Source organism: Cygnus olor, chromosome 17 (assembly GCF_009769625.2).
Source record: "Cygnus olor isolate bCygOlo1 chromosome 17, bCygOlo1.pri.v2, whole genome shotgun sequence".
Lineage (NCBI taxonomy): Eukaryota > Metazoa > Chordata > Aves > Anseriformes > Anatidae > Cygnus > Cygnus olor.
In genome coordinates, this window is record NC_049185.1 from 4,137,853 (window position 1) to 4,163,458 (window position 25,606).

At 55.9% G+C, this 25,606-nt stretch overlaps 1 protein-coding gene across 2 annotated transcripts in view; it reads right to left on the bottom strand.

Annotated features, from left to right (window-relative positions):
- Window positions 1-20,681, bottom strand: part of MSI1 (musashi RNA binding protein 1) — a 30,123-nt gene extending 9,442 nt beyond the window's left edge. Inside the window, exons 1-9 of one of the 2 annotated variants that reach the window (XM_040576594.1) lie at window positions 20,444-20,681; window positions 20,123-20,163; window positions 19,901-19,982; window positions 19,702-19,786; window positions 14,984-15,025; window positions 13,310-13,402; window positions 3,007-3,055; window positions 933-1,015; window positions 249-366 (exon numbers count right to left, since the gene is read on the bottom strand). In XM_040576594.1, the coding sequence (XP_040432528.1) occupies window positions 249-366; window positions 933-1,015; window positions 3,007-3,055; window positions 13,310-13,402; window positions 14,984-15,025; window positions 19,702-19,786; window positions 19,901-19,982; window positions 20,123-20,163; window positions 20,444-20,502 (652 nt within the window). In that variant the 5' untranslated portion in view covers window positions 20,503-20,681. The remainder of the gene's footprint in view (window positions 1-248; window positions 367-932; window positions 1,016-3,006; window positions 3,056-13,309; window positions 13,403-14,983; window positions 15,026-19,701; window positions 19,787-19,900; window positions 19,983-20,122; window positions 20,164-20,443) is intronic. The other variant, XM_040576595.1, reaches the window with a different exon arrangement.
- Window positions 20,682-25,606: the final 4,925 nt, after the last annotated feature.

The following is a 25,606-nucleotide window of genomic DNA, read 5'->3' on the forward strand; positions in this document are numbered from 1 at the left end:
GGCTCCCTCCAGGCAGCTCCTCCGGCTGTCACAGGACAGCAGCGACAAGTTTGCAGTTTTTCCAGGTGCCACCAGAGGGCAAGTCGTGATCGCAAACAGGTCCCGGCGCTCCCCGAGTGTCCCCAGCCCGGCACCAGGGAGAGCTGCCCTTGGCCGCCCTGCCCGCCGCTGGGCTCCTCGCAATAAAACCTCTGAGCTGCTGCCGGGCACGACCGGACGCTGGGGACGAGATTTGTCCCGGGGCTTACCCAGCATGCCGATCCCGAGCATGAAGGCATCCATCCCGTAAGGCATCACTCGGGACCGCCCTCGCGCTGAGCCCGTCGGGGACATCACCTCCTTCGGCTGGGCTTTTTTGCACTCCACCTGCCACAAGAAAGTCAAGATCAGACCTGGCTGCGACCAGCGCAGAGCGCGCAGCGCCCGGGCTGGGGCCCAGCCAGGTTGCCCACCAGGACAGCTCTCCCCGGCCACCACCACCAGTGCCACCAGCCCGTCCCGCTGTCCTTCCCCCTGTCCTGCATGCTGCCAGCCTCCCCTCGCTCTGCAGCCACAACGGGCAAAGAGGAGCTCAAACACTGCTCTTCTCCTGCCCTCCATGTTCTGCCTGGCCCTGCACCAGGACCTCAAAGCCTCATTTTCCTCATTTCTGAATAAAGGTAATACTCTGTCCCCTCCCAGGCCACCGTGAGGTTTCCCTGTAACTTCAAAACCTCCAGGCACTGCACAGTTCCAGGTACAGTTATGACAGATCTTCCTGAAATGCCAGCATCGTGCTGGTTCACCTCACGCCGCGTGTTTCTTTCCCAGCTTGGCTGCTGTGATTTTGGGGGAGAAGACTCAATTTCCCCCGCTGCAAAGAAAGTGCCTCACACGCCGCCCCTGCGCCACTGCCCTGCTCTCCATCAGGTACCTCTGCCCCAGACACTCACCATTTTGTTGTTGATCTCATGGAAGTGGATTTCACATACTTTTTCCACAATGTCTTCACTTTCAAATGTGACAAAGCCAAACCCTGAAGAAAAAGCAAAGCTCCGTGGTCAGGCGAGAGCTCTGCACAGTTTGCGCCCATCACCTACATTCTCTTATTGGCAGGAGAAGAGAAGGAGCCACAAGCTTCAAGGACAGTACAATCAGCCTTTGAAAACGGCTGTGCCTCATCTTCCCTCTCCAGCAACTCCTGCCTTTGTGCAGAAGAAAACGAGACCATCCCTTACGGACTGCCCTTGCCTTCTCTTTCTGTACCTCCCACCCTCTGCTCTCAACCCAACTGTTCTCAAGACCAAGTGTTTTTGTTTTGTTTTGTTTTTTAATTTTGCTATTTGCAAGGCAAAACACATGGCTGATAATGCTGGGGAGGATCCCAGCAGACGCTCACACAAAGAGAGTTGGTAGAGAAACGAACAGCTGCTTGCCAGGACATCCCATCCTTGCTGGAGGCACCACACCAGCAGTAACACCCTGCTCATTTCCTCTTCAGCCACTGGTCATAAAACCTTGCATAAGCGGGCAAGTACCAGCAACACGGTTACAGGGAACGAGACAGAGCTGCACAGATAACGCACAAGCAAAGCGATCTGCAAAGCTTCACCAAAGTTTAGTCCTGGGGGTAAGACACAGCACGTCCCTGGCCCACGCTCGCACCTCCTTTCTCCCACTAAACCCTTTGCTGACAGTTTTGGCGAACACCAGCTAGGGTGGGCAGACTAAATTCAGCTGACTACAGCTGTTTCTGAAAAACTGAGGCAGGTTAAAGGATCTCTTCAAGCTAGCATCACAACCACGCAGGGATTAAGCAGAGCTTTCCACTTTCCAGAATGGCCGGTTTCACGGGGCTTTAAAATAACTTTCAGGAACAGACAGGGATCCACTTTTTCTCCGTACTACAGGAGAAGTCTCTCTCCACAAACCCTTCCCGTCTGCCCGTGCCCAGGTAGTTATACACCATTCATCTCAACACCCACGTGTGGAGGGGCTCAGGAATCCAAAAGCAAAACCCTGATGCCAAAACCAGTCCTGAGACCTCTGCCAGGCCTGCTGCGCCCCACGCTGCTGACAGTGGCAGGCAGCTCTCCCTGCTCCCTCTTTAAATACCCAACAACTCTCTTATTAACTAGTGACTGAAGGGTACCCATAGAGGAATAGGGGTTGGACCGTTTCTTCCCTTTTAAGATGAAGCTGGAACAACATCCCAAAGCAGGCAAACAGAACAGATCTAATGGCTTTCGAAAAAAAGCAAAAAGAACTGAAGGGCACACAGTGTAGCAAGAGCAGAAGGAAGTGTCCCCTTCCTGATGTGGGGGCAGAGGTGCTTGGAGGTGCTTCAGACAGCTCACAGACAGTGGCCCAGCACCAGGCTGCTACTGGCCCCGATTTGGAAGATGCTGAAGCCAAGTTTGTAGGTTAAGCTGTTGCCAATAAATCTGAGTTGGTGCAATACCGGTGTCAAGCCGTGCCATGCACTGAGGCAGGCAGTCTGCAGACACACTCGGAGAGCAGGAGGCAAGGACACCCATGGGTGGGCTGGGTCTGGAGCTCACAAACATTACAGCCTTGTTCCCATCCTGTAACCAGACTCTGGCAGGGCTCGTGTAAGAAAAAGGTGACCTGGGAGCACAAGTGGGCTCCAAGCCGAGGAAGGGGTGAGAGGCAGGCACTCCTCAGGCTCTGTCAGCGCTCCCGGGGCTCGGATTACACAGGACAAGGTAAGACACACACTGCGGGCTGGAGCCACGGAGGTACGCGGGAAGGGGAGGGGGCCGCCTCCTCTCACATATCTGCAACTCAGCGAGTTTACAGCACAGGAAACGCACTGGACAAAAGCTCTCTGTGCTGCAAGGGACGCTGGTAAAGGATGCAGATGCAGAAGGATGGGGCGACTGGAGGCAAGATAAAGAGCAGCTGCGAGCCGCGTGCCCTGCTGCTGGGATACTAACCCCTCCCTGCTCAGGGCAGAAGGGGGACCCTCCCTGCTTCCCGCTCCTACAGTCAGGAGACCGCTCTCACCTCGGTGTCGGTTGGTTGTCTTGTCAAACATCAGCATCGCGTCGTCCACCTGCAAAGGGAAGGGCTCCCATCAGATTACTGCTGTTGCCGCAAGCATCGCCGACATATTTGCGCAAACCCGGCCTCCCCAAACCAGCAGGAATCAAGACAAGACCTCCCATCCCCAAGACGGAAACAGGGTGCACGCACCAGGCTCATCCCCACCGCGTGGGCCACCGCACCCCTTGCCAAAACCGAAGCCCCTCAGCCTGGGGCAGGTGCTGCCGGGCTGAGCCCCTCGCCCGGCCCCGGTCCCTGCCGGCTCCCCCCTCCCCACGCTGCAGCCAGCAACCCCAATTGTTTGCCTGCGGCTCCAGCCGGGGGGCAAAGAGCAGGGAAGGCATTGTTCCCAAATCCCAGCCTCAAAGGAGAGGAGAATTAAAGGGGGGGAGAGAAGCAAAGCTGGAGAAGGGAGAGGAATAAGGGGCCTCCCAGCGACGGGGGAAGCGGAGGCCTCAGACAACAGAGCCCGCCTGGGAAAGCTGGGAAGCGGCCCCCGCCCCCACCCCGGAGGAGCCTTTCCTCTAAGTGAGGTTTCCCACTGCTGGAGGCTGTAATTAGAGCAAATTTACTGCAAGGCCTGAGCGAGGGCTGCCTCCCCGGGGGGAGGGGCGGCCAGCTCCCATCCCCCAGCCGGCCAGGGGCTGCTCTCCTCCATGGCGAGGCCAATGCATCGCCCAGCACATCACCCAGTGCATCGCCCCGTGCATCACATCGCCCAGTGCATTCTCATCGCCTGGTGCCACTTTCCCCCCCATCTTCCCACTGGGCGTTTCCTTGCAGAGACACATCTGCACCACGCTGCAGGTCAGGCGGAGCAGGGTTAAAAAATACACTTCAATCCCCTCCGTGTAAGCCCCAGTGTAAACCTGTCCCACTGACCCATCCCTCCTCTCTAATACCACTGCCTTAATCCGATTATGAAACTGGACATGCAAGTGCTCGGGAGAGGCGGCGGCAGTCTTCGGCCAGCAGCTGCCCGGCCGTGCTCCTGCGTGCGAGGCGGCTGCTCCCCGAGCAGCGAACACCCAAACTCCACGGCAGGGTTACTGCTCGCCTCTTCCCCAGCAAGCGTCTGCAGGAGGGGACAGCCCGCTGACATGGGCACTGCTCTTAACTTCAGCTCCCCACAAACAAAACAGGGCACCCGGCTCCACCTCGGTGCCCCGAGGAGAGAAGGAGCCATTGCTAACGTTTCCAGTGCCATCGTGAGCAGACAGACGTCATCGCCGATGCCCTTGGGTTTGTCCGACACGTCCGCCCTACAAGAGTGAGGTGACAACAGACAACCTGGCTCCCGCTCATCTCGCGCTCTTCCTGTCCCGGCTCTGCCTCCCTCTGCAAAGTCACCACCACCTGCGAAACGCACAAACAACCCAGCCGGAGCCACGGGACACGTATGGCTTCACACAGATCTGAAGCGATGCCTCAGCAGCTTCCCAACGTGCAGACGTAGAGCTGGGGGCTGAAAACACCTCCCTGCACTGCTGTTCCCTACTGCCCCTCGCTCCTGCCCCTACACTACTTCCCTTCATGACTGTGATGGAGGGGAAACCTGATGTGGCTTAAGTTTTTACTGGCTGTTTTTATGCATTTTTTAAGCTAGATCCGTTCCCCTGCCCAGCTCACAGAAAGGCTGGGCACACGGCTGACCTCCCGCATCTGATCAGCCCCAGCAGCCTCTGCAGAGCCCAGCAAGAAGGAGCAGCTGCAAGTGGCAGAGCCCCACCCGTACAAGCATAAACCCAGCTCAAGGCACCAGCCTGGGCAGCGGCCGCTGCGCTCCCGCAGCGCTCCAGCACTTGGAGCGGGGAAAAGGGCAGCAGCTTCATCCCAAACCACGCTTTGCACACTGAGAGGAGAGCCGCAGCCTGCCTCGGCCTGGTCCTTTTATCAAGTTTCTGCCAGTGCTTTGAAATCAGGTGTCTGCTCAGCACCCTGAAACGTGCTTGTGTTGTGAAAACCTATTTATGATAACACGTGCCCTGTTGAAAGCTGTCTCCTGTCATGAGCTAAACTGAAATGGACAAATATATATGTACGTGTAGTGTATATATGTAAATATGAATACTATGTATGTGAAGTAGTCTTACCCCACCCAACTCTAGGGCCCAAACTTTATGCAGAGCTACAACCGGTGGTTTTTATTGCCAGAAAAGCCTACGCACGACCACCCCTTCTCACCCTGCCCAAGGCAACAGGTGAGATGCGTTTGGTGGTCTCAGACCAGCATTGCTTGGCTCAGCTCCCTGAGGCAAAGCCGAGCTCAGCGGCCTCCCCTTGGCCCCACGGAGGCAGCTCAGGCCTCGCAGCCCTCCGGGTCAGAGAGGAGGCCGAGCCCCAGCACCTCCGCTCGGGAGCCGAGGACAAAGAGAGCCGGCGCTCACCGGGTGGGGAAGGCGGTGCTGAGGGGGCAAGCGCCCCGGTGGGCGGCCATTGTGGCGGCGAGGCTGCCGGGAGACCCCCACTGCGTCGGGCCCGTCACGGCGGGGTTCTCCCGGCGGCCTCGCCGCCACAATGGCCGCCCGCCGGGGGCCGCGGTGGGCCCCAACAAAGGCGGCCGCCAACGGGAGCCGTCTCCGCGGCAACGCGGCCGCCATTGGCAGCTGCCGCCCGGATTAGAGCGAGCGGCGGGGCCCGCACAAAGCCACCCCGCGGCGCCCGCTCTCCTCAGCCTGGGGGGGCTCGGGGCGGAGGAGGGAGAGAGGGCCCGGCGGGTCTCTCCCGAAGGAAAAGGTGAAAAAGCAACGGGCTTCGCCTCCCTTCTGCACCGACCGAGAGGCCGCCATCTCGCCTCAGCCCCTGACCATGGGGGGCCCGAGTGGGGTGTTTGTGGTGGGGGGTGCAGGCGGAGGAGTGGTGAGGATGAAGGGCGGATGAAGGACTCTTTGTGGTTCACACAGATCTCGGCCCTGCACCTCCAGCCGGCCCCTGAAGGGTGGCAGAGACACCTCGGCTAAAACCAGCCAGAAACGCAGGTGGGAGAAGTGCACGGCAAACAGCACTCAGGCTCAGCAGCACCCCGAAGTTCATTTTAACAGGGTGTGGAAGTAATCTGTGATCATAACTGGACTTGAACAAAGGCTTTCTCGCTGGGTGAATTGTCTTTCTCCCACTCCCCCCCTCCCCTTAAATAAATATTTGTTTCAATTCTTTAAACACAGTCAAAGAAGCAGATCACTTTACTAGAGAACTGTTTAGCTTAGTGGTCAAGGCTCTCTCCCAGGGAACTATTTAGCTTGCTGGTCCAGGCAGCAGTTATCCAGCACTGAGGTTACAAGTTCAAGGTTTGTTAATTCGGAGAGATGCTGCTTCTCCCTGTGCTTGGCCACGAGGGTCAGAACCGTCAAGAAGAGAGGGGTGACAGGAGCTGTACCTCTTGCTCTTTCGATGAGTCCTTCCCAAGGAACCCTACCATAAGAGATCACTTTCTGACAGGTTTCTGGCAGTGAGGGAGTTGGTACCACATCCCCGAGCCTTAAACCCAAGCTAACACCTCTCCATTCTGTCTCCAGAGGCTCTCTCTAGCTTTGGAAACCAAATGGGAGTGGGAGAAAGAAAGGCTTCGGCTCAGTGGAAGTTACACATTCAGGAAGTGGGGGGAAAAAATCCCCCGAGGAGGAACTCCTTCCCATCCTCCATGGAGTTGCCCCTGCTGCAGGCGGGCAGCACCCTCCTGAGAGGCCCTTCTGGAACCAGCACCTGATATCAGCGAGGTAGGGGTAACGGGGAGGAAAAGTGACAGGTTCACAAACAGACTCTCCACCAAAGCAGCCCTCAGCCTAGCCAAAACATTGAGGTGCCCAGACAGGAGACATTTCATACCAAAACAAAATGCAGTACAATCCACCTGGGCTCAGCCAAAAGGCCTGACTTTTTTCAGTAGCTTAGTCCCACCCTACCACCTTTCAGTCTTCCTGGGACAGTCATAGGTCTCTCTACAAAAGAGGAAGCCAATGACAGCCTCTTGCAGATTTTAAATAAATAAATATTTCCAACACAAGTTTGATGAGAAACACTGGATGCACTTCCACACAGGCAGATCTTGGAGAAAGTTGTAAATATTCAGGCAAAGGCTTTGCAGAGACAGGTGTCTTCCACCTGAACAGCAACTAAAGACTGCTTGGCTGGTCCTAGAAGGAACCATGGCAACATATTTGTAGGGCGAAAAAAAACAAAACACCAGGCTGAAGAATAATAGCCAGTGAGACAGCTTCCACACGGGAAACATAAACCAAATGATCTAGAAACCGCTCGGCCATCCTGTCAAAGGGAGGGCATTAGCCACCCCAGAGGTTCTGCTGGCTGCTCTGACAGGGCAGGCTAATTTTGGGGAGAAGAAAGCACCGGCCCAGAGCCCAGTGCCATGGGGTGAGCATGCTGCGCCCACACAGCACCAGGTTTTTGACCCTCCTTACCCCATTCTGCAGAACTGTTCTCAGTGGGAACAAGACAAAACGGAGAGACAGAGCCCGCTCCGTGCCACAGGTGAGTGGGTCAGCCTGCCCAGGTGTTCCTGCCTGCTCTCACACTGCACCATGGGCACCTGGCAAATATCAGATGAACCACCAAAGGTCTGAATGACCATTAATGCTAGCCCATTTTTGGCTATCTGCCTACCAGATGCAGAGCACAGAGCACCCTTTGTTCCAGAGGCTTTGTTACCACCAGCCGAACTGCCTACTGCCACAAGAGAGGTGATCAGATTCCCCTTCTCCTCCCCTCCCCATCTGTTCCTCACAACCATGTTACGTGTGAGAATTTGCATAAGTTGCCCTCTGATCAGCGGAAGAAAATCCAAAATCCAGTTTGGAAATCCACAGCAGGTTGACAAGTAGCTTTGGTCCCCGAAATTTCCAGAAACAGCAGATTAAAGATTAATTAACATTCTCCCAAAGCAAAGTGAGGGAAATCATGCCTACCCATAAGCACAGGAACAAGTATTCCCTTAAAGAAACTCCCTATCAGTATCTAAAGGTTCTCCAATTAGTCAGCAGGGAAAACTCATTTAATATACCCGAGTCAACCACACCATTTTTCTGGCAGGTGTACATGAATATGTATTTGTGTCAGCCATGCAAACTGCCATTAAACCCAGCGTGCGAGATCCAGTGTTTGTTGCCTTGGTCAGGACAGCACTGGAGTCATCGCCTGAGTGAGATCTCAGAATCTGTCTTAAGCAAACGGTCCAGAATTTGGACTGAGTATTAGATGGCAACCTAAAGGTCAGAATCGCACTCAGACCTCAGCAGATTTTCCTTCTTGTTTGCTTCCAGGATATTTTTAGAGAGCAGGTCTCTCTCTGGGCACGATCTACCGCACTGAGAGACGGAGGTTTCGTGACCAACTCATCCAAATATGCAGATCACCTGCAAGCCCAGGGACAGATGCAGACTGTTTTTAAGCACTTTTCAAGCACTCTTGGAGCCTCAACTGATTAGTGAGTCATGCAGAAGCATCATTGTGAATATATTTTTTTGCACTTCTGCTTCACTAAATGCAAAAGCACACAAGAAACACCAGACTTGGGCCCAGGCCCCCGTTTCATCCAGCACCTCTGCACTCCTAGTTTCTGAAAGGAACGACTTCCCCCCCTAACGACAAACGAGACTGGCTGCACCGCGTTAGAGCAGCGGCCCACATTGCCCAACACTCCCCAAGATACAGACAAACAGCAAGCACCTTTGGAAGAACAGAAGGAGAAGGGAAAGATATTATGACAGACCCCAGGATACTCCCTCGGCTTCCAGCCAGTTGTGATTCAGGGATTTCCCAAACCTGAAGGGGTGTCTGTATCTTTACCAGGCACTCCATGAATTTGTCCTATCATCTTGGAGCCTATGTAAATTTCAGCAACAACATCCTGGGGCAAAGATTTCACAGCTTAGATGAGCTCCATGACAAAAAGAGACCTTATCCGTTTTGAGCCTCTTACCTTGTAATTTATTTGACCCTCTCCACCCCAAAACCTCGTCAGACCAACCCTTGGAAAAGAAAGATGATCCAAAATAATTCTTCCCTTATTACTTTAAATAAATAACTTTGCCTATAAGCTCAGAGACCCAACAGCCCAAAGAAATTTCTCTGATGGTCAGCCCCTTCATCCTCAAAAAATAATACAGAGCAACATGTTCCCACGGGTTGAAGCAGAAAAGGAGGAAGCTGGGACTCAAGCTCCCGAGGCATCCTCATACGTGTTGAGCAAGACAGAGAACTAGCTATGCCTGAGGTGCTGGGTACAAGATATCTTTCTCCTCTCTTCCTGTTTCAGGTTTCAGTGAGGGTGGTAGCCTGAATCTAGAGAGGATATTGAAATATTTCCTTGTGAAGCCTCAAGATCTCCAACACTCCACCTTAGGCCGAAACACCTGGCCACCCATACTGTGAATGTAATTCTTTCCTGGACTTCTATCCTAAAGTTGAAAAAAATCTTCTCTTTAGAAAGCATGTGCATGGTCTCATCTTGCATCTCAGAAACACTTGAGTTTTGGAGCCAGAAGTATTTCCTAGAGATCCCACTATGTTCAGCGCCCTAGCAGCTGCACCTGACAAACCAAAGCTGGCTTGAGAGCACTTCTCAGTCACTCTTACTGTACTAAAACAAATAAACAAAAAGAAAACCATATTTTTCCTCATGAAAACATCAGCCCATATTTTTCATTTACAGTTTTGGAAGGGGAAAAAAAAAAAAAAAAAAGAAAGCTGTCCTTTGAACCAGAGAAACTCTCACACTGTATTTGGGATCCTCTTTGAAGCTTCACTTTTTTTCCCCTGTCAAAACCAAGCATTTCAATATGAAGAATGGGGGTGCCATCCTCTCCATTTCTTCCTTTAACCCTAAGTAAAGCTCAGGGATTTCCTTCTCACACATTTTCATTTTTCTTTTGTCACTTCCATTTTACGAGGCTCAGAGAAGGTTTTGGACTCAGCAAGGAAAGAAAACAAAACAAAAATAGGACAATAAGCAGAAATGACAAAATGGAAAGTCAGACTCAGTGATCTTGTTTTCTGAAATGGGAAACCGTTTCATTTTGAGCCCAACCAAACTTCCATTTTTTTTTCCCAGCTAATGAACATACAAAGCTCCAAGTGTTGCTCTGATCTGGGACACACCAATACCGGCTACCTTGGTAGACTTGTGAACTGCAGTACACAAATTTGGATGACAGAATGTTACAATAGTCGTATTTGACCCTGTCTGTACTGCAGGCCATAGCACTTCCTCTCCTAATTCCTACAGCACGTACATGCTTTCTGGCTGGACTAGAGTGTACTTTTCAAATAGCATCTCTCCCGATTTAACGGCTTCAAGCGGTGGCATACCTACCCCATGCTTAGGCTTGCAGCCTCAGGGCTACCTAGAAGATAACCCCCATGCAAAGCCGCGCAGCTGCCCGTGCACCCTTGTCCTCTGAAGCAGAGGATGGCCTCTCACCGAAGCTGAGATCCAAACTGAGCCTGCCTTTGGATTCACAAAGGTTGACTAAAGAGCACAGCCAGGAGCCTGGTAGCTCGACACTGAGCAATCAGGACAGCGTGACTTGTGCTCCCCTCTCCTTCCTCTCTAGGGTCTAACCATGGCTGTTCCCACAGCTTCCTGAACAGGCAGGAGGAAAGAAGAATGATTTTTGTCCCTGCCAGATCCTGGTAAAACTAGTTGCTCAGAAGAAGGGGGCACAGAGACAAAGCCTTTTCCTTGGAGGGCGCGTCCTCCAAGAAGGGCGTCCTTAACAATTCTTTTCCAGCCAATCCCAATCCGACTCCAGAAGACGTACTGTCCCAAGTGACTTAGACAACATTTCTGTTTACACAACAGAGGCTTTCCACCATGAGGCTCACCTGACTGAAGCTCACCTCTCGCTTAAAGATGCCATAAATTAAGGAGATGGAAGACCACAAAATCAGGTGCCAAGCGTACCTCTGAAGAAGGGATCCTAGGAAACCTCTGAAATCTAGGAGGCCCCGAGTATCATAACAAAGAGCCTGTGAACCAAAGTCATGCTCTCCGTAAGAATGACTCACATCTGAAATTGTGGGCAACAGGCTTTTCTTAGCCCTAGAAACCACAGAAGCACATTCAGAGCTCAGAACCCCAGCGCTGATGGCCACAGAGGCTTTCCTCTGCAATGTGTGCTCCCACCGATCCCCCGGTCAGCCACACAGAACTACCAACTGCAGGGAATTTCTCAGGGAACAGTTTTCCTGGCCTTCGATGAATTATTTGAGGCTTGGCCTGGAAGATGGTTAAAGGCCAGGGAGCATGCTTCGCGTTAGAGCTCTGAGGAGCCTCTGCTCAGCTGAAACGGCCCGATGAGTCAGAAAACAGCCCCAAAACCAGAGGATCAATGTGACCAGCCCTGACCTCTCCCCATGGAAACTCCCGAGAGCCGAGAGGCCAGCTGCATCGACCTAACGCAGACTTTGAGCGCCGGATGTCGGCCGGGATGCTGGCTCTTGGGCAATGAATGCACTGAGCTGTGCAGAACTCTCCCTTCTGCCCAGTCCTACGAAAACAATCTGACACAACCGCTCCTTGCCAGTCTCCTGGTGCAAGGTCAAGACCGTCAACACAAGACCGTTAAACAAGAGGAATATAACAGGATTAACACTCTAAAAGAACTGGAAAGTACTTCTCAAACTGGAGCAACAAGATCGTAACTGGTTGTAAACCGAGTACTACATGACATGTTTCTGCTTCACATTAACAAGGGTACAGTTCAGGTTAAAAGGGGATTACCCCCAAGACATTTCAGCTTCCTATCGAACCCATCCAGCAGTAGAAGCACAGAAACACATGCTGCTGACAGCCTTCAGACACAGACACATGGACAACACCACCTTTCGTGGAGCCCTTCAGTGACACCATGTAAAAGCTCCCAGAGACAAAACAGAGTTTGGTTATTTCCAACAGAAAATAAAAACCACACAGAGCTTATGACTCTCAGACACGAGGATTTGTGATGACTTTTGCCATTATCACTCTCTTAGGGCTAAACAGAAACAGAAAGAAGTCTCATCTTGCAGTCATGACAGCACCCCAGGCACACACAGATTTGACTTTTGAAACTGAGCAGAGGTACTCAACAAGCACTCGTTCCAAATTTTCTACCCGAAAGCTCCAATGATCTGGCAAAACTGATTTCAAAGCTCCCCTCCTTTTCACCTGCTAACGTTCCTTAAAGTAGCATCACCCTTTTGCACCATCTTTCAGAAGAAAACGAATACTAAAGCCTTCATCCCTCACACTCTTCACAGCTCCTGTGGTACTTCGTGCCACATCCAGGATGCTAGCAGCAACATCCTGGCCAGATTATCACGCAGCAAACCGCGCTCTGCCACCCTGGCCAGGTGGGAAGACCCCAACAGCTACTGTTTCCAACTCTTCCTGCCCCAAAGAGCTAAGAAGCGCACAACACCACTGAGCAACAGTGAACTAGACACAGCGCCCTGCTTCAGAAGCGACCACATTCAGTATTTGGCTACAATGATCTCCACCAGTTCCTAACTTCATTAAAATTAGATCCTCCAGTCTAATACTGTTGCTCCTGAGGAGGCCCACAGCCTCCTGATGCAGCCGAAGGGCCAAGACTGAGCCTCCTCCATCCTCCAGCTCCGTTGCGACCAGTGATTTGCACACCTGGCTGTCACGGAGCAGGGGCACAAACAACTTCAATCCACAGAAGCCTACTCTCCCCCGAGCCACCAGCCGGCACAGAAGACCCAGGCCAACACAAGGGACAGCCAACATGCCAGATTTTCTCCCAACATCCAAAACCAACATCAGCACCTGCCCAAGACTCAGCAGGAGAACTTTCGGGACCAAAAGGCTTATATTTAATGAAGGATCACAGAAATATCAATCACAAGGCTTGGAATTAGAAACAGGCCAAAAACCACGGGTTTGATGCTGCAGCAGCCCTGTTAAGAGTGTCTACACTCCTTCCTTCAGCATTTGAACAAACTGCAAGTCTGTGGGACCAAAATGCCCAACAGCCCTCTGGATAGGGAAAAATGGAAAACCATTTCCCATAGCCCAGGTCCCAGAGACTCCAGAAACAAGCACAAGCTCTTTGTTTCAAACCAACACAGGGCTAAGTCCGCTACAAAGACATTACAGCTACCCAACCTCTGTAACCGACCTTCGATTTATTTAACCCCATACAAAAGCCTCGCAGGCTCCTAATCCCACCTCCAAAAAAGTTCAGAAAACTCCCGTTCGCCCCAGAAGCAACAGCTTTGATCCGACGCCACTCGAGAGACTTACCTTCCCAAACTGCTCAAAGTACTGTTTCACATCCTCCACAGTAGTGTTCACTGACAGACCACCCACAAATATCTTCTTCGTTCGGGTCACCATCTGGAAAAGGGAAGGACAGGAATTCACCAAATAAACCGAGAGCAAAGCGGAGAACGGGGCTCAAAAGGCCACGAGCTCACCCTCTGCTGCCAGCAAGCGGCTGCCCCTTTGCGGCAGCCGAGCTCCAGCCCTGCCGCAGCACCCTCGGCGCGGTCCCACGGCATCTCCCTCCACGCGCACACCAGCTCACCGACACCTCCTCCTCGGACAGCAGGCTCCAGCCTTCGCCGAGCCGCTGCCGCTCCCGTGGTGCCCCCAGACCCCGAGAAGCGGGGTGTTGCTTCCCCAGCCTTCCCCCGAAGAAGTCTGCTCTGCTTCCCCCGGGGCCAGCACAGGCAGGCTCCCCGGGCTTTGCCATCCTGTCTCGCAAACGGCACAGCATCCGGTCTCGCATGGAGTAAGGCCCATCGTGCACCCGCTCCCCACTCACTTAAAAGGAGCCCGGACGAGTCCCAGTTAGATCCTGCTTTGCCTTTGCAAGGAGGCAAAGACCCCTCTGCCACTTCTCACTCGTGCCACTGGGACAAGGGAAGAAGCGAACTGCCCTGAGAGGGGCCGCTGCTGCCAGGCAGAGGCACGCCGACGTCCTTTGAACTGGCTCTCCAGCTGCATCCTCCCCTTCGCTGCTTGGCTACACCCCTGCTCTCAGAGGAACACATGGTCCTAATTACCCCAAGGAGCATGGGGCTAATCCGCAGCAATTCCCTGCCTTGGAGAGCAGCCCGTTCTAACACTAAAGCACCTTCTGTCACCAAACTGCTTAATGGAATTAACCCAATTCCTACCATGTGCTTCCTGGCTCCAGTTACTCGGGATACCTGCTCACCGATTGTTCTCAGGGCCTGACCCCCCTTACTTCCCTCCCAGCACCAGCCTCCGCTTCCCTCTGTGCCTCCCTCCAGCTCCTCCTCCCGTGACAGCACTTGGAATCAAGATAACGAACTTTAAAACTCCCACCCAAGAGCAAACCTGACGGGACACCCAAAGCCTAAAAGCAGTCTCCAGCCGGCTGGTGGCTCCTCGGTTGAAAGTCTGGCTGCACACCTGGACAGAGCCCCTGCAACTGCTCACTTCAACACCAGTGCCTCTCGCAGCTAAGGTCCAACACCTTCTACCTTTGCCTGTGCCGAAGCACACAAGGGCATTTCACAAAATGAAATCCTTTAAATCCTTTACCCCGTCCCTGCCATACACTTGTTCACACACAGATGTGCGCGCACACACACACACACCCTTCTCTCCTCGTGTATCACAGCATGGAGCTGTTCTGTGTCTCCTGCAGCTTCAGGACACTGCCTGCCACCTCAGACGGCCGAGGCTCCCCCTGCGCAGAGTGCATCTCAGCGCTTCTAACCTTTGCACCCTGAAGTACAACCAAGGGGCCTGCTGGTTCCTCCAGCACCGCAACCCCCCAGCGCTGCACTGCACGCCTGACAGCCGGCTCAGATCATGCCCCACACGAGTCCTGAGCAAACCCCAGGGAGCGACTCCGCCACACGCGCTGGCAACCTCGCGCAGGGGACAGAACCTCACCGCCACGACTCGCCCCATCGGAGGGCTGAGGGCCGCCGCAGTACCTACCTTGGGCTGTGCTCGGCGGGGGAACGCTACCTTCGGGTCAATCTGAAAGAGACGTTGGAAAGGAGAGGTGAGCACGCTTTTGCTGCCTCTTTACAAACGCAGGATTTCCTCCGTGCGCACGGCCGTCTCTGCCCACGTGGCACACCTTGCTAAAAACCCAGAGCATCTACCTGAGGAGCACAAAACGAAGCAGGCCGCAGACATCTTCCCCCGCTCGGTAAGGTGCAATCCACGGAGACTACAAGTCCCAGCATGCAGCGGTCCGGCTCGGGCTGAGCGCTGGCCAGGCGGCACCCGGAGCCCGTCACGTGCCGGGATTAACGGGCTGGGCTGCACCCTCCCGCCCGGCCTGCCCCCGGGTGCCCCGCATCGCCGGCGTCACGCTAAAAGCGCTTCCTTTTGCCTTTTTGCTCTCCCTTTCACTCTACCTCCAAGCACAGAGCTCACCTGGTTAGTAACAGGACGGAAAAGAGGCGGCGCGCGAGAAGCCAAACACATTTCACCCCGCAACAGAGGGCAAGGCAACAAAAGAGCCGCCAGGAGGGTACAGAATAAACCCAGGAGCCCAGAGCCTCCCGTGGCAGAAGCGCAGGGGCTGTGGCCGCGGGGCAGCGTGCCGCCCCTCTCCCGCGGGCTGCAGCGCGCACAATGAAGCCGTGCCTCCCCTCGGCGCGCTGAGCCCTCCTTTGTGCCTGCTCAGCCGCCGCACGGACCTGCCGCCATCCAGGTGCCGTGTGTCCTGCTGGGGTCAGCGCGGCCGAGCGCGCGCTGCGTCGGCCTCCCACCGCCACCACGAAGCCGGGGCGACGCGAACGCAGCCGCACGCCCAGCGCCCATGGAGCCCGCGCTCCTCCTCTGCCTCCACCTCTTTCTTTATCGCCTATTTTTACAGCAACTCCGGTGAAGTTACATCACGGCGGGGATGATCCAGACCTACAAATCAGCTTAAGGAGACCCGCGGTACAAGCAGGGCTGGCTCGTCCCCGCGCCTGGCCGGGCGTGCAGCTGGGAGGGCAGCCCAGAGCATCGTCCCACCAGCCCAAAAGGAAGCTGTGTTTCTCGACCGCCTCCCGCTGCTTTGTTCAGCCTTGCAGCCTGGCCGCCCTCCCGTCCCGCGCCCTTTCACTCGTCACGCAGCCCCGGAGCTCGGCCTCCCCGGGCCCTTCCACCAGCTCCTCTCCCTGCCTTCCCCACCTCCGTCCTGACTCACGGCCTGCAACATAAATAAACTCGGCACCTAAGCAAACAGAGGCAAAAGTGAAGAGCACAAATAAACTCAAAAATAAGCCTCCCTCCCCAGGCTGCGAGCAGGCAGATCAGAGGACCCTCTGGGTGCCTCTCTGGGGTATCTGAGCCGCGCCCCCTCTCCCCGCACGCACGCACGCACGCCCTGCCGCTTCCCGGCCAGCGCAGGCACCCACGGCGAATTTTGAGGACAGGGGGACAGCAGGAGAGCAGGAGGTTGATGGCAGATAATAAGCAAAAACAATAATCTACTGTCTTTTACTTCTCAGCCAGTGTCATTCAGCTCCTGCCAAGAAGATGCTTTCACACTCAGCAATGCTAAGCTCGGCCTCATTTTCTCATTACCCTGAGTGTGAGCAACTGGGCAGAGATAACGCGTCCTCCTGGCTGGAGGGAGCAGGCAGTCGCTGCACGAATTCTTCTGCACAAGCAGCTATTGTTGCAGGTAGAGGGAGGCCCGGGCGAGCGGCTGAAGGGGCAGCCCTGGGAACACGCGGAGGAGAGCGAGTTCAGTGCCGGCCTCAAGTTACTAAAAGTGGACTGCTCCTCGGTGGCAGGAGGCTTTCTAATTAAAGCAAAAGCACCGGTACCTTTTTCCCCCTCGTTTCTGGTGTTAAAACAAACAGCCCCAGAGGAGTTGTGTTTCAGTGTCACCCACTGACGTCACGGATCCTTTTTACAAACCTAGATAGAAATCTGCTGAGAGTAAGAGCATTCAGAACTGCTCCGATTGTATCCAAAAAAAAAAAGAAACAAAAAAACCCTTTATCAGGCTATGGCAAGTGGAAGTCAGCCGAGCACAAACCGCTTTCACTTCACCCCACGAGGCTGTAGGGACGAGGAATCCCCCTGATGTGGGGCACCTGCCGGTGCAGGTGCACGGGGGGCTCCTCAGTAACGCTCTCCATGCCACCAGCTACCATCCTGCACCTCCTGCGCGAACCTGGCTGGCATCGGTGCCCCAAAGCAGGGCCAGGGCAGGGCAGGACCCACGAAACCTGACGGCTGGGTTCGTTCCTTCATCGCACCTCCACGGCTGCCCTCCCTCCATCAGCCAGCGCTGCCCCCAGAGCCACGCTCTCCACCACAAAAGACAAACCCAGCAAAAAGTCAGGAACGGCAACAAAGAAACGAGCGAGTGACCCAGCACCACCAAGCCTGCTCTTCCCCCAGACAGAAAGAAGAAGCTCAAGGCAGAGGCCAGCTGCAGCTTTACAAAGTCACGCAAATCTTTTACCTTGAGACTGCCAAGCCAATTCTCATATCAAGCATTTCCATAAATAACCCCGTGGGCTGCTGCTATCTAGCTTACAGACAAAGAAAAGTCTCAAAAGCACAAGCTTTCCCCGGAGAATCAGGCCAACAGTGCTCGTTAGGGTAGGAAGAATTGGAAAACAATGAAGCAACAAGTTGGGCAGACACCATCGATCAAGTGTTGTTTACCAGGAGACACCGAGCCTCGAGAGAAGGCTGCCCTTTCAGGACACCGGGCCTTTTCCTCCAAAGTTTCTCAAAACCCTAAATTAGGATTCAGATGAGTTTGTGTCATTTAACCCGTGACTCGCAGCAGTTCCAGCTCAGCAGGGAAAAGGCGCATGGAGGCTCCATGCAGCACCAACCTCTCACCTGGCAATTACCGGGCAAAATACCCCAAAACACCTGACCCGGCTGAAAACCAACCAGCGATAAAAACCAAAAAGGACGGGGAAGAGGATCAAAGTTCCTAACAAAGGAAGGACCCTGGCGAAACAGCCCCCATGCTCTCTGCGGCGCCGGCAGGGCGAGCGGAGCAGATGCGGCCGGGAATTTCAATGGCCGGCTGGTCCCCACGCGCCCTCTGCCACCAGGCCGTCTGTTCCTGCAGCACCCACCCACCCCTTCCCTTCCCTTCTTTTCCCTTCCCTTCTTCTCCCTTCCCTGCCCTCGTGGGCCACGGAGCAGCGTTGCGGAGGCAGCGGTGGTTCAGAGAAGAATGGAGACCCAGGATTTCACCTCGCTCCCGGCCCCAAGCACCGTCAGGATCGCTGCCACCCACCGCTTGCCTTTCCAAGAGGGGTCCACGCCAGCCCGCGGGCTGCTGACGGGACTGGCTGATCAGACACCGTGTTTACACAGGCTAGCAAAACAGAAAGAGGGGGAAAAAAAAAAAAAAAGAAAAAAAAGAAAAACCTGGGTCCTCCTCAAAATACTTTGTCGTAACCCTGCCCCAGAGCAAAACTCCCTTTACATCCCTCCCAAAGGAGGAGGTTTGGGGTCCTGGGGACCCAGGCCTGGCCAGGAAGGCTGGGAGAGGTTTAACCCCGAGCTCCCAGGGGGAGGAAGGACCTGTGCACATCAAAGGGAGCGATCCAGGCGGTTAAACAGGAACAGACACAGATCTCGCTGCAACTCGCGCCGTAAACCCGCAGAAAGGGGGTCTTGCTCTCCCACCCCCTCCGTTCTGCCGAGATAAAGGCGAGGATGCCCGAGCCACGCGCTGGAAATAAAGTTGTGCGTTTGGACTCCTCGGCCACCCATGCCCGGAACAGGAACGTCGTCGCCGTTCGCCATGTCAGCCCCTCGCAGCCCCTGCCGCTCCCCAGCCCTACCCTCACCTTCACCCCCGGGGCAGCAACGCGGAAAAGGAATCCAGGGGAAGGGAAGTCACCAAAACTGCAGAGCAGGGACCTCCCACTCAGACACCTCTCACCCCCACCCCCCCAAAACCGAGCCCGCACATCTCCCGAGCGCCACAGATTTGCGAGGCAGGACCGGGTACCATCCGCCTCCGGCCCTGGGAGCCGCCGAAATCTCCCCGCGCACCCTCCCGGGGGGGCTCTCAAGCAGAGAGCCGGAGCCACGGCCGCTGCTCCGAGAGGCCGCCGGTGGCCCACATGGGCGGGCGCTGGCCACGCTCGGAGACAATAAAGTCCTGAACCTCCGCGACCGTTACCAAAACTTCGCCTGGGGAAAGCCGTGGGGCGCGAGGACCGAAGGCTCCCTGCCGAGGGGCAAGCACAGGCCGCCGCGGCCGCAGGAAGCGGGGCCTCGGAGGCTGCGAGGAGGGAGCAGCGCCGGGGGCACGGCACCCCCGGGGAGCACGAGGGGCGGCTCCCCCTCTCCCCGAGCACCCGCACGGCCGTCCCCCGGCGCGAATCCTCGCCCCCAGACGCGCTCAGGTGTCCCGGCGTGGCAGGGGGCCGCGGTGGCTGCGCGGAGGGGCCTTGCGATCGGCGGGCAGGAGGACGACCGCCGCCGGGATCCGCGGATCGATGCCCGGACATTGGGTCAGCGGTCAATAGCGAGCCCGGAGCTCGGGCAGCAGCTACGCTACCAGCTGATAAGTGAGGTGGAGAAGGGGCCGATCAATCTTTATCAGTAATCGATAGTTTACAACCTCTAACTGGAAATCAAACACCGCAATCGATGGCTGCTCTGAGCACAGCCGAGCTCCGCCGGCAAATGCACCCCTGAGATGAGAGAAGTCATCTCACCGTCTTGGAGTCCAGTTCATGTCTGGATTGGGCCAGAACCTTGTCGACGCCAGCCTGGTCCATGAACGTGACGAACCCGAAGCCCCTGAGCCCCGCAGCCCGGGCAGGAGAGGGGATGCGGAGAGAAGAGAGAAAGTTGGTTAAAGTGGCGGCCGGGCCGCGGCGGGGGCGAAGGGAGGAGCGGGCCCGGCCTCCTCACCTGGATCTCTTTGTCAGCGGGTCCCGCATCACCAGGCACTCCTTCACCTCGCCGAACTGGCTGAAGTACTCCCGCAAACCCTCTGCAAGCACAGCGCCCACCGTGGGTGTCCCGGCGCGGCCCCGCCGCCGCCGCCGCCCCCCCGACCCCAACCCCGGCCCCGCCGCCCCCCCCGGCCCCCACCGGGCACCGGCGGCAGGTGCGGGGCCGCCGGGCGCTCACCTTGCGTGGTCTGCCAGCTCAGGCCCCCGATGAACATTTTGCTGCGGGAGGAACGGGGACAGCCGTGAGCGGGGCCGCGCCGGGGGGCCGCCGAGCCCCGCGGGGGTGGCGGCGGCGGGGCCGGGCGGGGAGGGGAGGGCGCGGATCGGCCATGTTGGCACCGCCGCCGCCGCCGCCGCCGCGCCTGCCCGGCCCGGCCCGGCCCGGGGGGAGGAGGCGGCCGCGATCGGCACCGGGACCGGGAGCTTGGGGGGGGCGGTTAAAGGGGAGGGGGGGGTTAAAGGGGGGGGGGGGGGGCGGCAGCGGCCGCCGCGCCGGTACCAGGGGTCGTGCGGGGAGTCCGGGGAGGCGAGGCCGGGCTGGCTGCCGTCTGTCTCCATTCGGACCTCTTCTCCCTGCGAGGAGCGGCGCCGCACTCCCGGGGCAGATGAGCGCTGGAAAAGGGGCCGGACGGACAGGCCATGCTGCCCCCTCCCCCGACCCCTCTCCGCCGGGCGGGGAGGGAGCGAGGGAGGAGGGCCCGGCGGGCACAACCTGCCCGGCTCCTCCCACCCCCGCCGGGCTCCGCACGCATAAAACCCGCCGGCGGCGCCGGGGCCGAGCGCCGGGAGCCGCGCCCGGAGCGCACCGGGGGGAGCGGGGCGGCCCCGAGCGGCCCCCGGCCCCGCTTTGTCCCCGCCACCTGCGGCGGGGCCCCGGACAAAGGCCGCGGGGCCGCCCCCGGGCGAGGACGCCGCCGGGCCGGGCTGCTCGGAGCCCCCCCGAGCGGGCAGCGGGGGGGATCGGGCCGGGCCTGGGCTGCCGCGGTGGGACCCCCCCGGGGGGCGGCGGCCGCCCTCGGGTCTCCCGGCGGGGCCGCGGGCACCGGGCAGCCCCCGCGGCTCCTTCCCGGGCCCCCGCGGGCGGCAGGATGGGGGCAGTGCCCAGCCCCTGCCGCGGCCTGAAAAGGACCCGCTGGCAGCACCGAAGCGTGGGCACGCAGACCCCAGCCTGCGCCCTCCTCGGCCCTCCGTGGGCGGCGGCGCGGCGGCCCCCAAGTCACCCAGCAGATCCCTCGCTCCTGCGAACGAACAGGCTCGTGCCAAGCCTCTCGCCGCTGGCTCGGGGTTCATCCCCGTGCCGGTGGCTTCGAGAGCAGGTTCGTGCGCTTTCGGCTCAGCTCTTGGGCAACCCGGCATGGGTGGCTAGAGGAGCTCAGCGAGGAGCAAGTGAAACGCGGGTTGTCGCCTGCAAGTCTACAGCGAGGCGAGCTGGAGCCTCTCTGCTGGTTGCACAGGGCATCGCCCTGAGACGGGGCACGTGCTGGCATCCGTGGCACATCGGAGCACAGCAGCACACAAAACCTCTGCTGGTTGGTGCTGCGAGCCCGTCTCAAGACAGAGGGGTATCGCAGGGTCTCGGGCTGTGGGCTTCTAGCAAGGGCCACGATGCTGCCAAATATTCTCCATGCGCATCTCCAGCTCCGCTCCCTCCAGCACGTGCCTTCCCTGTACCTTCCATTACTGCCCCACACAAGGCACCAAACGGCTCTCAGGTCAGCACCTGCCTCAGCTGACCTTTCTTCCACGATCACTTCATGTGCCAACACACCTCGTCTCCCTCCTGGACAGGAGCCAGGACACCTTGCTTTAGTAACACCACCTAGTAGCATCTTTCATAACCTGGGCTCATCCCAGAGCCCCTGGTGCAACCATGAGTTAAATACATCCCCTCTGTTAGCTCTCCAAACCCCCGTTCACCCACTCCACTTCCCACACTAGGTCGGTGACACTGTCCCATCTCCTGGCCCTGTACCTGGGCGCAGCAACACGCTCACAAAAAGAGGCTTGGCAGCCACCCCTAGGGACTGAGCTGTGCAGCATCCCAGTCGTGGCCACAGAGCAGCCCCGGCTCCCACCAGCCCAGGCTGAGCTGCTTCCGCAATAACCCACTCATTCCACAGGGCTGAAATCACCGCGCTGGGTGGAGGTGCCTCGAGAGGCAGCTGGGCTGCTGCGGAAGAGAAACAGAAACAACACACCGAGGTGGCACCACGGCTGGCAGCAGCGGTGCTGAGGCAGCATCTCTGCCATCTCCCCTTGTACATCCCCCCAAAAATGGGCTATAGCTGGGCCACTGGAGAGCCACTGCCGCTGCCTGCCATGCTGCCCAAACCCACTGCTGCTGCGCTGCCTCCTGGCACCTGCTCTGATTTGGATGGCAAATACTCCAAATGGGGAGCTAATGTTTTGCAAGTCACCTAGCACAGCTTTCATGCTCCATTGATCGTCCAACTTAGGCAGAGTAGTAATGCTAATTAAACACAAGAAAGGGAAAAAAATAAAAGAAACAAGAGATCAGTGTTAGGCATGCTAAGAAACAGGAGATCAGTGTTGGGCATGCAAAAGGACAACACCCCTTTGTTTACTACCAGTGCATTGTTTTTAAATTTTAAATGCGTATTATCTACAAGACAGATAAAGTAAAGCCGTCTGAGAGACACAGCATTAAAACGCTTCATCATATATATTTGTTGCATTAGGCTTCTTCTTTTAGTCTCTTCTTCACCGAAATAATATTGGAGAAGGGAGAACGGGATCAATGTGAGTTAACATCTGTGAACACAAGAGGAAAAAGCATGAGTCTTCAGGAGGGTTTGGATGGAGGCTGTGGTTGGACGTGCATCACCAGGGAAGATGGTACGCTGTACCACGTAACTTATTCCAAGGCCCTTTCCAAAACATACATGTAATACTTTGTATTTCCACCTTAGGACCCCAAAGCGCTTTGGTAGCATCATTGCATTTCTCTCTCTAACACGCAAGACAGCAAGTCCTGAAAAAATCTGTTGATTAGTGACAGTAGGAAGCTTTCCTCCCGGAGAAGTAAATATATAAAACATTCCAGACCTTATGATTGGAAAGATGATCTCCAAATATAAAATAATGCAGCATTGTGTTCCTGGGGCTGCAGACAGACAGCTGTAGTGCCTCTGTGGCTGCTGCTGAGAGGTTGCCAAACACCAGCGAGATTAACAAAACTGCTCAGTTTTCTTGCTGCTATTCAGTGTCTCGTGTGTGGTAGAGTGACACTATCAAAATCATGTCCACTTCCTGCTGCAGACGATGATTGGCAAAGCTCTGCCCAGCACCAGTGGCAGACACTGGAGTTATTCATGGAAAGAGGGAGGCTCCAAAACGTGGAGGTTAGGGGAGGGGCAGGGCAGCGGCGGCCTCTTTTACTCCGTCATACACGGCTTAAGGAGAGATCAAGTCCTGGAGACCTGTCTCTGTCCAGGAGCCAGGAGCTTTTGGCAGTCAGGTACTTTGAGAAGTTTTGTTTTTCATTTCGCTTGGACAGTTAATAAACAAACTTGAATTGGAATCCAAATCATTTTTGTAATATTTGCGTTACGATGCTGAACAAGCAAACCTGGAAGACATTAGCTGCAGCCCCGCCGGCGGCCTGGGGGCAATGCCAGGCTGGCAGCGCCTTCCTGTAGAGCTCCTGTGCTGCGGAGTGATGCTGGCCCTCTGGAAAGGCTGATGGCAAAACTTCCCTGTGCACGGGCAGCCACCGCGTCTGCCTCAAAGGGAACCGGCTTGGGGCAAGAGTCAGGCGTGTTCATGGAGAACTACTTAGAGAACTCAAAGTATTTCGGCTCCATTCATGTTGGGGGAAGGACACATGCAGCAAGAGGCAGAGAGGAATGGCTAAAGGCACCAAGGATTTCTTGGCTAAGAAACCTCACGGAGCAAGAAAATAAGATACGTGGTGCAGAACAACAAACAGGAAGGTGGGAAAGAACACAGGAGAGGAACAGGGCTGCATGCAAGACAAAAGAGAGGAGAAGTATATGTGTGGGTGAATAAAGGGAAGTATGAAGAGTAAATAAACACAACAGGGATAACTGGAAGAAAGGAGGGAGGGAGAAGAGAAGGGGAGACGACCCCAATTACCACAATACAGTAAGAAGGATTGGAGCTTCAGACACTTGAACTTCATCTGCACGGAAGGGAAAATAAAACATAATTTGGCTCTCTCAGAGAGAGAAGAAAGGAAGCGAGAGAGCTTGTAGCACAGTGAACAGGGATGCAGCATAAAACAGCAAAAGAGGAGAGGTCTCTGAAGGACAGCAGGACACCACAGGCTTCCACTTGCTGTCCTGGAAACGATGGGCACGGGAAAAATCAGAGCCCTTCCTGCTGCTTCCTTCTCCACAAGCCCCAACAACCCCTCCGTGGTGACTGCTCTACACGACCCTGTCTGCAGCGAGGCAGCGAGCGAGGGAGGAAGCACCGACTGACTGTTCAGCCACCAACCGCGGAGCTGCCCCCCTGACCAGGTGCGGGTGCCAGCTCTCTGCAGCACGGAGGGCTCCCCTCCCCGAAGGTGGGCTGCAAACACCTCCACTTCCCATCAATCTTCTCTCAATGCAGCACTCCAAAAGTTACGTAGAAAGTGACGGAAAACAACAGCAAGTTTGAAAAACGGAGCTTTTCTCCTCAAACGTGCCCCGAGCATCACCATCCCTCCCACCCATCTCTCAGTTACCGGTTGTCGCTGATTTCATCAGTCTCTGCTTTCCGCTCCGTCCTTGCTCCTACCTAACCCCTGCCTGGCCCTCCCTCCATCAACCCGAGCAGAGGGGACCTTCCCAGAGCACCAGCCCGCTCCTACCAGGCTCTTCCCCACCCAGGAGCAGAGCACTGCCTCTGCTCTTCCCTTCCTCGCAGGAATTTCGGAGCTTCCCATGGGGTGGTGACAGGGAGGGACCCATCTCTCCACTCAGAGGAAGGAGAGGAGGACGCGTGCAAAAGAAATCCACCAGATCTGTTGTGAAGAGACGTTGATTAAACTGTTCCTTGTGCTCGCTGGGGAAAGGACGATCAGCTCACAACACAGGAGGAGACAAAGGTCTCAGGTATCCTGACAAACCTACAACTATAAGGATGGCTGAAGATGGAAGAGGTCAACCAGGAAGGCTGAAGAAGCCCCATCCATGAACATTTTTAAGGACAAATTAAGCAAACATCAGTTTGGTGATGAGGTTATATTTTGTTATGTATATATTTTATTATTTTGTTATACTAATCTGCTTATCGCAGAGAGGTGACATCTTGGCACTGCTTTTAATCCTCAGTTTCAGAGGAAGAACAAGGAGAAATTTAGAGGATGTGGTCTGCAGGCACGTGTCGGGCAAGGCACAGTACAGCATGGGGCTGGGCTGCATCAAACACCACCGGGGCTGCAGGGAAGGTCTGGGATCAGGCTGGATAAAACGTCATTAACAGAAAAAGGTCTGGGTCAGGTTTAAGAGCACCAGCCAGTGCAAGGGCTGCCAGGTATCTCAGACAAAACGGGCTTCTGCATTAACATAAAGGAAGCGTCGAAGTTCTGTACGAAAGCAAAATCCCGTGTCCCAGTGAAAAACCACCCCGGAGAGCTTTTCCAGTGCCTCCCCAGCGGCAGAGCTGGCACCCTGCAGCCCAGCCTGCAAAGCAG